We start from the raw sequence: 13,188 nt of genomic DNA, 5'->3' as shown, positions 1-13,188 counted from the left end.
GCTTGCTAGCCTGGAGGTTGCTGGTTCGCTCCCGGCCGATAAAGTTCATCAGGATTTTCCAGTGCGGTTTCCCCTTGTCAGTGGTGCTGGATGGAGGGCCTAACAAGGACAGCTGTCTAGTCGTTCATATGGGATGAAAAAACGAGGTCCCATGTACGCATTGGCATGCACGTAAAAGATCCCCTTGGCAGTTGGAATAAGAGTAGGCCGTAGTGCCGCTGTCCGGGCAAAATTTCCCTCATAGAATATTGCATGGCGTATGCAGAACAGAACAGTAGGACGTTAAACTCCATTTCATGTCAATTTGTATTAGCTTTGAGATGACAAAATCTATGGTCCATTTATACATGTAGATATGATTCATTCTGGTCTAATTTATTCCATTTTAGTTTTAAAATAATGCTATTCTTTGATTTTTGAATATCTTGTTATTTTAGATCACCATTGGGTCGAGCCAGATGTTGGATTAGACTGGCATTGATGCAGAAAAAATTGGCTGATTATTTCAAACTTGTTATAGAACACAAAGATCCACTTCTTAGGTAAATTTTAATTTCGCTCAATAAAACTAATCTACTCCATGAGAGAGAGGGACAGAAACATAGAGAGCTACGACTCGACACAAACTAGGTCATTACGGGACTAACTCCCATTCTTTAAGGGTCTTGACAAATAAATAAATATCCATTTCAGTTCCATAACAATTTTATTTTGGTTTATAATTCCAAAATTTAATGCTGAACGAAACGGATTTGTGAAGAGCTATCAAGAACTTTTTTTTTTATTTGCCCCCACCCCCTACAAGAAAAAAGAAGCACAGTTTAATTCATGTTCCTGAAGAATGCAAGTTCAAATTTAGGTAATTTAAAGATACATTATGGGAGATTCGGTAACGAGTTTGCAGTTCTCACTATAATAATTAAAAACTAGATAATGTAAAGGCAATTTGGTGAAAATTTCATTCAAATTGATCCACTATGAACCGAGAACTAAGCGACTGAAATTCCCATAAGCCTCGGTCATCATTACTAAAGTCAGTACAAGAAACAGCATAGTCTCGATTATCCATTTAATCGTTTAATAGAGAAGGAAAGTTATGCAGTAAATCGGCTTACAATCCACTAAAGATCGCAGGCTAGCGCTGCCATCTAGAGTTGATTATGGCCTGGATAGGTTAATTAATGTCTAATTAATAATTTAGATAACATTTCAGGCCTAAAGAAAGACCTGAAATAGGCAGATTTAGCTCTTGCATAATGCATGTTTAAGAAATAGAATTACACTCCAGTCATAATTTGAAACAGAAATTTGCTTCCATTACAACAGTGTTATGTAGGATTAGCTCTAATCAAATGAAACACTGCGAGGAGTATGATGAGCCTGGTACATTTTTAACTTGTTGTATTTTATATTCCAGTGAATTTTATGAACCCGGTGCATTTTTAATGGAAGAAGAAGGAATGGTGTTAGCTGGTTTATTAGTTGGATTAAATGTTATTGATTGTAATATGTGTATAAAAGGAGAAGATTTGGACCAACCAGTAAGATCTGTTTATTTATATTGCCTAGTTTTTACGAGGAGCCACGGTGGCTAAGTTGGTAAGACGCTGGCTCGCTAGCTTGGAGTTCGCGTGTTCGATCCCTGCATTGGCCGAGAAAGTTCATCAGGATTTTCTGACGTGGTTTCCCCCTTGTCAGTGGTGCAGGACGGGGAGGGCTTGACAAGGACAGCTGTCTAGTCATTCGTATGAGCAAAAATCTGAGTTCTGGTGTATACATTGGTGTGCATGTAAAAAATAACTTGGCAGTTGGAATTCTATATAAGAGGAGGTCATCCGCTGCACCGGGCAAAATTGTTCTCATAGCACACAGTATGACAAATGCCTATCTTCATTATTAGCCCAGTTGGAGCAGAACAGTAGGACATTATACCCCATTTCGTGTTATCTCTAGTTTTTATGAACATTTTTTTCTGTTTTACTTATATAATACTAGTAGTTCAAAAATAGATTTCAGGTTTTCTCTGGGTCCTACAGTTTCCTCATACTGCTAAAGACCCCTATGCGGGAGCAAATTATTGAAATATATTTGAATCCAATGACCTGGTTTGTGTGTGTAGTGGATCGTTCAACTCTCTCTCTCTCTCTCTCTCTCTCTCTCAAAATAGATTATTAGTACATAACACAAGTTATTGTTTTACAATAAAGAAAGGGTAATATTTTTTTGTTTACAGATGGGTGTTATAGATTTTAGTTTATATTTAAAAGGAAATTTTAATAATTCTGCTGAAGAAGATGACAAGTAAGATTTCATTTATTTTAAAGAGATAGAACAAAATTAACCCAGGGCTGTAAAAAAATTATAGGTTGTCTAATCAACTGCTTTTTATTAGGATGTACACAAAACAGTGTATGCATACATTTTAAATTTTTTTTATGTCCCTGAGTCAATGAATCGTGGTATCGTAGCTTGTTATTGTTAGAACTTTAAGGCTATGTTCAAACCTGAAAATAGATTCTTATTGATCTATTTGATACATTAAAACAACAAAAGTTTTATAAAGGGCTGTATTTTAGTTAACATAATGCGAACAATTTTGAGTAAATTCTAAACTTAAGTCTGAGAATTCTTTGCGAACTTGGGGCCTGGCTATGTGTAAAACTTTTTATATCGAGCAAATCAGATTAATTCTGTTAGTTGTGTGGAGCCACGGTGGCTAGTCCTTGTGTTGGCTGAGAAAGTTCATTGCTATTTTCCGGCTTGGTTTCCCCCTTATCAGTGGTGCAGGATGAGTACAGCTGTCTAGTCTTTAAGATGGGACAAAAAAACACAGTCCCATGTATACATTGGCATGCTCATAAAAGATCCCTTGGCAGTTGGAAATACGATATACAAGTAGGCCATAGTGCCCTTACCTGGGCAAAATTTCTCTCATAGCACACTGTATGGCGTATGCCCGTCTTCATTAGCCCAGTTCGGAGCAGAACAGTAGGACGTTAACCCCATTTCATTTCATTTCATTTCATTTCTTATAGTTGTTTCTTTTTTTTATGTGTGTTTCAGTTCTCATGGCAATGCTAAAATGGCAACAATATTAGACCAAAAAAACTATCTTGAAGAATTAAACCGACATTTAAAGTAAGAATTCTGATATGAAACCTTTTTAAAACAGATTATTCTACCCATATTACGAATTTTACATAGTTTTCAGGAACCACAGTGGCTTGATGAGTTGGTCCCCTTGTCAGTGGTGCAGGACTATAGACCTGGCAAAGAAAAGTGTCTTAGACCCTCAGATCGGTCGAAAATTCTCAGAATAGGGTTGCCAGTCCAAACTCGTGGGTTTTCTCTGGGTCCTCCAGTTTCCTCCCACTGCTAAATGAACCATGTGTTAGTCCCAAAATGACCTAGTTTGTGTCGAGTGGATGTTAAACCCCATTTCTCTCTCTCTATCTCTCGTTTCTTGAAGACAAAAATATTAGATTGCTCTTTTTGAAAGCTTTTAGTTTAATTCAAATTTTTATGTTTTTAGATTTTAAGCGAAATATTTTTTTAGCAGGACCCCCATGAACTAAAAATTAAACTGCTTTGTCCGAATGAAACATGATGTTTGTTGTAATGGTATCTGTACTTTATTTGTGGTGATTTTAGAAGTTAATATTTTGTTTGTTCTTTTCAGTGCCACTGTAGCAAATTTACAACAAAAACTTGAACAATTCCAGACAACCAATGCATTAATGAAGGAAGATTTAGCCATTGCAAAAAATCAAATCTTAATGTTACAAGAACAAAATGAAGCATTACAGTCAGAAAACAATGGCTTATTATTAAATCATGATAAACAAATAGAGGTATGATTTACAGGAGGGAGGATAAAACAAAAGCTGATTAATGATCAGTAATCATAATGAATAAATGATAGTATGATTTACAGGAGGGAGGGTAAAACAAAAGCTAATTAATAAGTAATAATGATAAACAAATAGCTGTATGAGAAATAAATAGCTGTATGATTTAAAGGAGGGAGGGTAAACAAAATCTGATGAAAGAGTTATCATGATAAACAAATAATAATATGATTTACAGGAGGGAGGGTAAAACAAAAGCTGATAGTAAGCTAATAGTAAGTAATCTTCAGAAACAAAAGAGGTATGATTTACAGGAGGGAGGATAAAACAAAAGTTGATAGTAAGTAATCTTGAAAATCAAAAAGAAGTATGATTTACGATAGGGAGGGTAAAACAAGAGCTGATTAATAAGTAAATATAAGTATAAATTACAGGAGGGAGGGTAAAACAAAAGCTGATTAAGAGCGTGTCCGCGAGAAAACCATGCAGAAGGTGCTAAGGCTTCAATCACAGATTTTGACCAAATTTGGTCTATAAGTTGGGATAGTCCCAAAAAACATAAATGTGCAATATTAGATAAATCTTTCAATTCCTGTATGCGAAAATTAAAAAAACATTTTTCATATGGTGAAATTGCCAAAATCTCTCTTTTCTCAAATACCAACTTTGGCAAGTCCTTACACCTTTACTATACATAGCAGAAAGACCAAACTCACACAGTTTATCGATGACTCAGTGCTGTTACACAATATTAACTTCTGGCGAACAAGATCTGTATACGGACTGGATATCAAGGCCTGTCTAAATTCCCCATTTTTCGTCACCCAAAGTTTGACGCCCTATAGCTACTTCTTTCATGGGATGGGTTTAAAAAAATTATGCTCACGTGAACAAGCAACCTCCCAACATTTGATACAAAAAATAAAAATGACCGGAATCGACTTGACAAAAACTAGGTAAAGGAAACAATAACCCATGAAATTAACCTGTAATTTCCCTATTTTGGAGATAATTAACCGTAGTAGATAAAAAAAACCTAACAATTTATTTTCCTTTTCATTCATATGGTGTTTACTACCAGCCCTAAAATACATTAGTATCTGTATTATAAAAATATCTTGAAAAAAAATACTTTCAAAGGCCTGTAATCGTTCATGGCTCATCTGGCGTCAACGGGAATTGACTTCTGCAGTTGTCCACGATCTTCCATTGGAGTTTCGACGTGCTCAATCTTAACAAACATATCCATTACTCTCAAACAGACATTAATTTAAATAAAATAATCCAACGAAAATGAAAAATTCACCTAAAAGTGAGATTCGAACCACCAACCGAATGACTTCCCCCGACCCACCCTCTCAACGAGTTGCTTGTCCCAGGGCCCTAAGGTCCATGTCATGGGCCCTGTTCAGGGGGTTTGCCTAGGGACTCTCTTATTCTAAATCCGGCCCTGAAGGTGCAGCTGACGGTGCCCGAGAGCTGTAGCTACCATACTACACTGTTCAATGTCATCCACTTCGACGCAATTAGGCTTCGTTGCCGTTAATATTTAAGCTTCCACATTTCTGTATTGTAGAAATTATTGGATGTGTCCCAAAATGAATAGTGGAAACATGCTCTGAAATTAAACATTTTGTAGCCATTTTCGGTAACTTGTTTGAAAATGAAATCTTAAAGAGACAATACAACAAATATGTTAAAGGGACAATACGACAATACCAAATATACAATAAATACAAATACACACTTATATAGAGTACAGCATGGTACAAATAATGGCTATGGATATGATGAAAACGTATAAAAGCCAAAAATTTTATTTCTCTAATTAAATTTGCAAAAAAATGTATCACAAAAGCTTATTTTTAGCACTTTTCAATAAGCTGTATTTTTTAAGTATGTTGCATTCCGGTCATTTTTTTTACACCTATGGATACTATGTGCTTAGCACTTCAAAACCATCCAAAGAAATTCTACTTGCGACCATGAAAGAAAAAGTTACAGTGTATCTTTTTCTGCACTATAAGGACAATGTGAATATGGTACCCTAAAACAAGTCCACACGAAATTAGTATGTACTGATTTTTTTTTTCAAATTAGTGCTGGGGTAGAAGTTGACCACCCGCTTTATCAGACAGGGTCAAAATTAGAAGGTTGCTATTCCACCATAAAATGCAGTCTGTGCTTAAAAAAGGTGATAAATACACATGTGAAAACCGCAATTTTACCCATAAAATGAATAATTCCTGTACAGTCCTTTAGAGCGACATCAGACTGTAACCACTTCAGCATGTTACCTCTTGCCCCTAGGGGGTGTCATACCATAAGTTTGATAAAAAACTTCCGACCCCCATCTTAGCAATTTTTTTCGATTTTTGCATGATCTTCTCGCGGATACACTCTTAATAAGTAATCATGATAAATAACAAATATAGAAGTATGATTTACAGGAAGCATGACAAAAAAAAACAACTGATAATTTATAAACAAATAGATGTATAATTTACAGGGAGAGGGTTAAACAACAGCTTTCAAATACTGAATTATGATAACTGAACCATTTTAGGGCTAATAATTAGAGATACAACTTAACCAATATTGCAGTTTACAAGGGATTAACAACCCCTCATTTCACATTCCAAGACATTAAAGGGACATAATGGGAGATTAGATAAAGGGTGAACAGTTCTCGCTATAATTGCTTCACTCTGAACCACGATATTAACTTTTGAATTTTAGGCTAGCCTTGATCATCATTACTAAAGTCAGTACGATAAAAAACAAAGTCTCGATTATCAATTTTTACTTTTAATTATTTTTCAAAAAATGTATTCCAATCTGCTAAATATTGCTGGCTAGCGATGACATCGAGAGTTGATTATGGTCTGGATAAGTTAATTAATGTCTAATTAATAGCTTAGGTAACATTATTTCAGGACTAAAGAAAGACTTGCAAGTACTTGCAATAGGCAAATTTAGCTCTTGCATAATGTATGTCAGTTGAATTATATATTTTTTACTTATTTGAATTTTCAGGCCACAAAACAAGACATAGCTACAGAACGACAAACATATGAAACAAATCGAGCTGGACTTGATAGCATGTACTCAGAAGTTAAACAAAAACTGGAAGAAGAAACACAACTACGTTTAGTAAGTAGTCCAAAAAAGCACAAGAGTGCTGTGAAAACAGATAAAAAAGACAGTACTAAAAAATCATCTCCGAAGAAAGACAAGTAAATGGCTATTTCATTGGCTAAAATTGTTCTAAGCCGTTTAGTATATTGACTTTTCATTGGCTAAAAGTTTAAAAGTATTCTGGGATTTAAACTCTATTAGCCAATGAAAAATATATTTTAGCTTTGGTCCTTGTGATTGAGACTGTTTTGTAAAGATTACCATGATAATGATTGGTGAAAAATAAACTGTGTGATAATTATGCTCATGACAACAGTTATGCTGATTGCCTTTTCATACATCCCATTGTTAATTGTTTAAATTTAAAGAAGAGGTAAAAAAAAGTTAGAGTCTGTGAGGTAGAGAAAATAGTTGATCTTCTAAAAACAATCTGATTAAAACACAGATCCTATTTCGTTTCGTTTTTTATAGTTCAAAATTTCGTTTTATTTGTCTCTACTACACTAGGATCTGGAAGTGTTGTTATATAACAGGCATTCTAGTTGATGTGAGGAATGAGCCAATGAAATGATCTGTTACGGCAAGTTCTTGGCGTGCTCTGCACGGAACTGTGGGCAAACAACTAGAAATGTCAACGCTGATTGATTAATCAATGTCATAGGGTCAAAAGCCGCTCGTATGACCTCTGACGCGACCTCCCATTACAACTGGTCAGACCTTCATGTAGTGTAGGCCATCAAAAGTATAAAAAAACGAAACGAAATATAGATCTATATTTTAATCATATTGTCATAGAAGTAGAACAATCTTTCCTGACTCAGGTTATGTAATTCATTAAAGATACATTACGGAAGAGCTAAATCTGCCTATTACAGGTCTTTCTTTAGGCCTGAAATGTTATCCAAATTATTAATTAGACATTAATTAACTTATCCAAACCATAATCAACTCTTGATGGCATCACTAGCCTGCAATGTTTATTGGGTTAGGTTCCGATTTGCTGTTCGACTATTATAGTGAGAACTGTCAGCTCTTTATCTAATCTCCCATAATGTATCTTTAATTGAATCACCTGCCAAGATTTTGCACGTAGAAATTGCCCTGTTACATGTGCACTTAGACTTTGTTATTGATATTCTTATATACATGTTATCATAATCATGCTTTAGTTCAGATGTTATTTAATTAGATGTGGTTCTAATTTAGGCGTAAAAAAATATATATTTATGAATATTTTATGCAAATTCATCGTTCATCATAACATTATAATGGATTATACACATACCGTCTTGTGATTGTTGAAATGTTTGCCTTCCTTCTAATAATAGTTACTTTAACCCTTTAGCTCTTGGACCACTCAGAACCGCTGGAAACTACTGCTTTCAAAATGCTTGAGTTAACGTAAATAGCCGTGAACTTTTTAAGGACCACAGTTCTGGCCCCGGTTTCACAAAGCCTTCTGAGACTTAAGTTTATGTGAAATATCTTTGATCCAGAAACACAAAACTTTGGACATAGTTTCTTATTGATGTATTAGATACATTAAAACAACAAAAGTTTTATCAAAAGCTATATTTTAAATAAATAAATAAATAAGTCTGAGAATGTTTTGGGAAACCGGGACCTGTACTTGGGCAATTTGAGGCAGGTGGTTGCAAAATTGAACTACAACGCTCGATGTACAAAAAGATCTGATTTTTTTCAAAGAACATGGGTAGATGGTATTTATCAGGTCCTAAAGGGTTAATTGTCCACATGTTAGTTATTAGTTCGATTGATGATGATCAGGCTAGGAAATATCGCTGACAATATTCCTTTAAAATTTGTCGTTGATGGATAATTATTTTGAGGCCTGTATACAATGTATATTTTTGTGTGCATTATTTATTTATTTATTTAGTAGTTTCTTCTAGTCATTAAAGCCAAAGCACAGGCCGAGATATTTTAATTTTTCTACTACGATAAAAAAAACGAAACAATTCTCTTTAAAGAATTTGATTCTAGTCTTGTCAACACATACACGTTGGCTTATTATATGTTAGTGAACGCAAGATAAGGTGATTCATAAATATATATTCAATTATTATTTTAAAAAAACATAACCCCCATTCAAAATATAATCATGTATCTTCTTTGATTGGCATTTAGTAATTGAACATATTAACACAAGGTACAATTTTTTGGATACACAATTACTGAGTTTAATAAAGATGAGAGTATCCCCGTCGAAACTTCGCTTAGTATTAAATTCAGTAATTGTGTATCCATAAAATTGTACCTTGTGTTGTATGAATATCGTGAGTATCCTCGTCGAAACGTCGCTTAGTATCAAACTCAATAATTGTGTATCTATAAAAGTGTACCTTGTGTTATCCTATAGTTAATGCTGTCAAAACAACTGAAGTTCATCTTGTGATAGGTCATCAGATCTTGATAAAGATTTTATTGTATTTGAAAGACGGAAACTAGCCTTTGTGTTTAACAGTGGACACATTAGCCAAATCATTCGGGCCCAATCGATCGGTCAAATCAATCGGGCCGAATGGGTGGACACACTAGGTGAATGCTTCGCCCAATTCACCAGTCGATTGCATCACCTTTCACGTCACGTGATTAAACATGGCACTGACAACATCTTCAAACAATCATGTAACTTCTCAATATGAATGGTGATTGGCTAATGAATTCTACATTCGGCTGAATGCTTCGGCGAAGCGGATACACTGGGCGAATATATCAAACATATTTAATTCGGGCGAATCATTCGGCCGAATGACAGTGGACACACTAGGCAAATTTTAACGCCGTTTGATTCGCCTGAATCATTCGGCTAGTGTGTCCACCGCTTGAGGCTTAAAATCTAGAAAATGTCTATGTATATTTATGCAACATAGTTGTAAAATGTGTATATTTTTTTGTTGCTTTTTGTTTTGTAGTTGTTATACTCGGATATTATTTATATGACTTGTAACATGACACGCTAAGAAATATGGCTTCTAATATAAAATACAGTTTGTTTCAAAATGATAAGGATTGCTGTCTGATACTGTGGAAAACTAAACAAATGCGTACACACTGTCAGTTAAAATCAATTAAAGGAGAGAGATAGAGAAATGGGGTTTAACGTCCACTCGACACAAACTAGGTCATTTCGGGACCAATGTATGGTTTAATTTTATTTCAATAATTCGATTGCGCGTAGGGGTCTTTAGCAGTGGGAGGAAACCGGAGGACCTGGAGAAAACTCACGAGATTGGACATTGGTTTTCTCCACGTCCTCCGGTTTACTCCCACTGCTAAAGACACCTTCGCTCAAGCGAATTATTGAAATAAAATTAAACCATATGTTTGTCCCAAAATGACCTAGTTTGTGTCGAGTGGATGTTAAACATTCCTCTCTGTCTCTCTCTCTCTGTCTCTCTCTTTGTCTCTCTCTCCCTCTCTAATTAAAGGAGGTATAAGTCACATACTAACCACATTAAAAGAAAAAGAAGAAACTATTCCATAGTATAGGTCAGCAAACCAGATCACTACGAAACAGGCATTAACATATTTAAGAGAAGTACAGTCTAAAATGGTCACTGTACCCCAAAACAAATTAAAATTTAATTACCAATTATTAATTTGTTGAAGAAGAAATAAAACTATTCCCCAAGCTTAATGGTGTTATGTAGTACTTTCAACAAAAGGCACATTATCCACAAAATAAAAATCAAGAAAATACATATTTTTTTAGCTTTACATTAAAAGATATATTATTCATAAAATATCATCCAAAATCCATAAAATATTATCCATGACCCATATAATATCTAGAAGATATTATCCATAATCCATAAAATATTATCCATAAAAATAAACTCAGTTACATTGGGTAAGTATCTTCTATATACGCCCACATTTTCATGTGGACGTATATTGTCGTCGCCCCCGTCCGTCCGTCCGTCCACAATTGTTTGTGAACAGTCTACAGGTCACAATTTTTATCCGATTTCAATGAAACTTAAAATATAGGTTTATCACCCTAAGATCTCGGTTCCTTTCGATATTGGCATCTATCGGACCGTAACTTCATGGATTATGGCCCCTGATTGTACGAAAAATCACGTTTTTGGCTTGTGAACACTGTAGAGGTCACAATTTTTATCCGATTTTGTTGAAACTTGGAATGTAAGTTTATAACCCAAAGATCTCGGTTCCCTTCGATATTCGTGCATATTGGACCGTAACTTCCTGAATTATGGCCCCTGATTGTACATAAAAACACGTTTTTTGGCTTGTGGACCCTATAGAGGTCATAATTTTTATCCGATTTAAAAAAACGTATTATTATATCACCGTTAAACCCTAAAGACGGTTGAGTTCGAATTTCGTGAAAATCGGCCCAAAACTGACAGACAAAATGGCCGCCGTTTGTTCTCAAATAGCGTAAAAATATGGTATATCATGGTTGTGGACCCTATAGAGGTCACAATTTTTATCCGATTTTGCTGAAACCTGAAATGTAAGTTTATAACACAAAGATCTTGGTTCCTTTCGATATTCGCGCATATCGGACCGTAACTTCATGAATTATAACCCTGATTGTACGCAAAAACGCATTTTTGGGCTTGTGGACCCTATAGAGGTCATAATTTTATATCCGATTTAAAAAAACGTGTTAATATATCACCGTTACACCCTAAGGACGGCTGAGTTCGAATTTCGTGAAAATCGGCCCAAAACTGACAGACAAAATAGACGCCGTTCGTTCTCAAATAGCGTAAAATATGGTATATCAAGATTGTGGACCCTATAGAGGTCACAATTTTTATCCGATTTTGTTGAAACTTGAAATATAAGTTTATAACTCAAAGATCTTGGTTCCTTTCGATATTTGCGCATATCGAATTGTAATTTCCTGAATTATGGCCCTTGATTGTAGGAAAAATCACTTTTGTTTTAGCTTGTTTTCTATCCATCTCTCAAAAATGTGGGCATATCCTGCCTGGCAGCCGCTGGTTGTATTTCTAACAAAAATGATTTTTGAAGACAGAAGGGACATAACTCTTGTGTTATTTTTATGTGTTATTCACAAAATTTATATAAAAAATAAGAGTAAAGGATAAAAGTGATGTATATTTTTCTAAAAGGTTTTAGGTTTTAGTTCTTGATTGGATTTTAAACTGTAACTTTCAGTTTAGAGTACTATCACACTGTCCGGACAGCTTAATAAGGGAAACATCAAACTGGCTTCACTCACTGGTGATACAGCACTGCGCCGGTCCACCCGAGACTCATTTTGTGCTCTGGTCGCCGACGACTATATAAAGGGGACATCCGCACAATCTCACTTATCTGCGATATCTCTTCGGTGGAAGGGGCCGTTAAATAAAGCTATTTCACACACACACACACACAATCTCATTTAAACATACATTATGCAAGAGGTAAATCTGTCTATTGCAGGTCTTTCTTTAGGCCTGAAATGTTATCTAAATTATTAAACATACATTAATCAACCTATCCAGACCATAATCAACTCTAAATGGCATCGCTAGCCTGCGATCTTTAGTGGATTATGAGCTGATTTATTGCATAACTTTCCTTCACGATTTAACAATTAACTGGATAATTGAGACTATGCAGTTTATCGTACTGACTTAAGTAATGATGATCGAGGCTAGGCAAAAATTTCAATCGCTTAGTTCTCGGTTCATAGTGGATCAATTTGAATGAAATTTTCAGCAAATTGCCTTTACATTATCTAGTTTTTAACTATTATAGTGAGAACTGCCAACTCCTTATCGAATCTCCAATAATGTATCTTTAAGCTTGATGAGTTCGAACTGAATGAAACTAGTCACTTCATGAGAGAAATCTGAGACAGCTACTTGTCACTCCTAGATTTCTAATTTGGCTTCACTCACCAACAACAGAAATAAATACATACATACAACCTGTTACATGGCTTTTACCATTTACATTGGGGATGGGGTGGGGGCGGGGGTGGATGGCCGAATGGTTAGCGCATGCAAGCTGTATCATAAGGTCTGTCATTGAGTCAGCTGGCGTAGTATTGATTCCCTGGTGACAAGGAGTAGGATCACCTATCCAACCTCGCGGGTTTTCTCCCGGTCCTCCGTTTTTCTCCTACTGCTAAAGACCCCTCCGTGCAAGCCAATTAGTGAAATAAAATTGAACCATATGTTAGTCCGGAAAC

General features: G+C 35.3%; 1 protein-coding gene across 2 annotated transcripts in view; it reads left to right on the top strand.

The window, feature by feature from the left end:
* LOC126812095 (RUN and FYVE domain-containing protein 2) overlaps positions 1–13,188 on the top strand; it is an 86,047-nt gene that overhangs the window by 8,254 nt on the left and 64,605 nt on the right. For both annotated transcript variants that reach the window (XM_050538328.2, XM_050538329.2), the window contains exons 4-9: positions 438–542; positions 1,418–1,541; positions 2,234–2,301; positions 3,064–3,138; positions 3,680–3,851; positions 6,885–7,001. In XM_050538328.2, coding sequence (XP_050394285.2) covers positions 438–542; positions 1,418–1,541; positions 2,234–2,301; positions 3,064–3,138; positions 3,680–3,851; positions 6,885–7,001 — 661 coding nt within the window. The remainder of the gene's footprint in view (positions 1–437; positions 543–1,417; positions 1,542–2,233; positions 2,302–3,063; positions 3,139–3,679; positions 3,852–6,884; positions 7,002–13,188) is intronic.

Source organism: Patella vulgata, chromosome 2 (assembly GCF_932274485.2).
Source record: "Patella vulgata chromosome 2, xgPatVulg1.2, whole genome shotgun sequence".
In the NCBI taxonomy this organism is placed as follows: Eukaryota; Metazoa; Mollusca; class Gastropoda; family Patellidae; genus Patella; species Patella vulgata.
The sequence above is the reverse complement of the archived record's forward strand: the minus strand, read 5'-3'. Positions and strand labels throughout refer to the sequence as shown.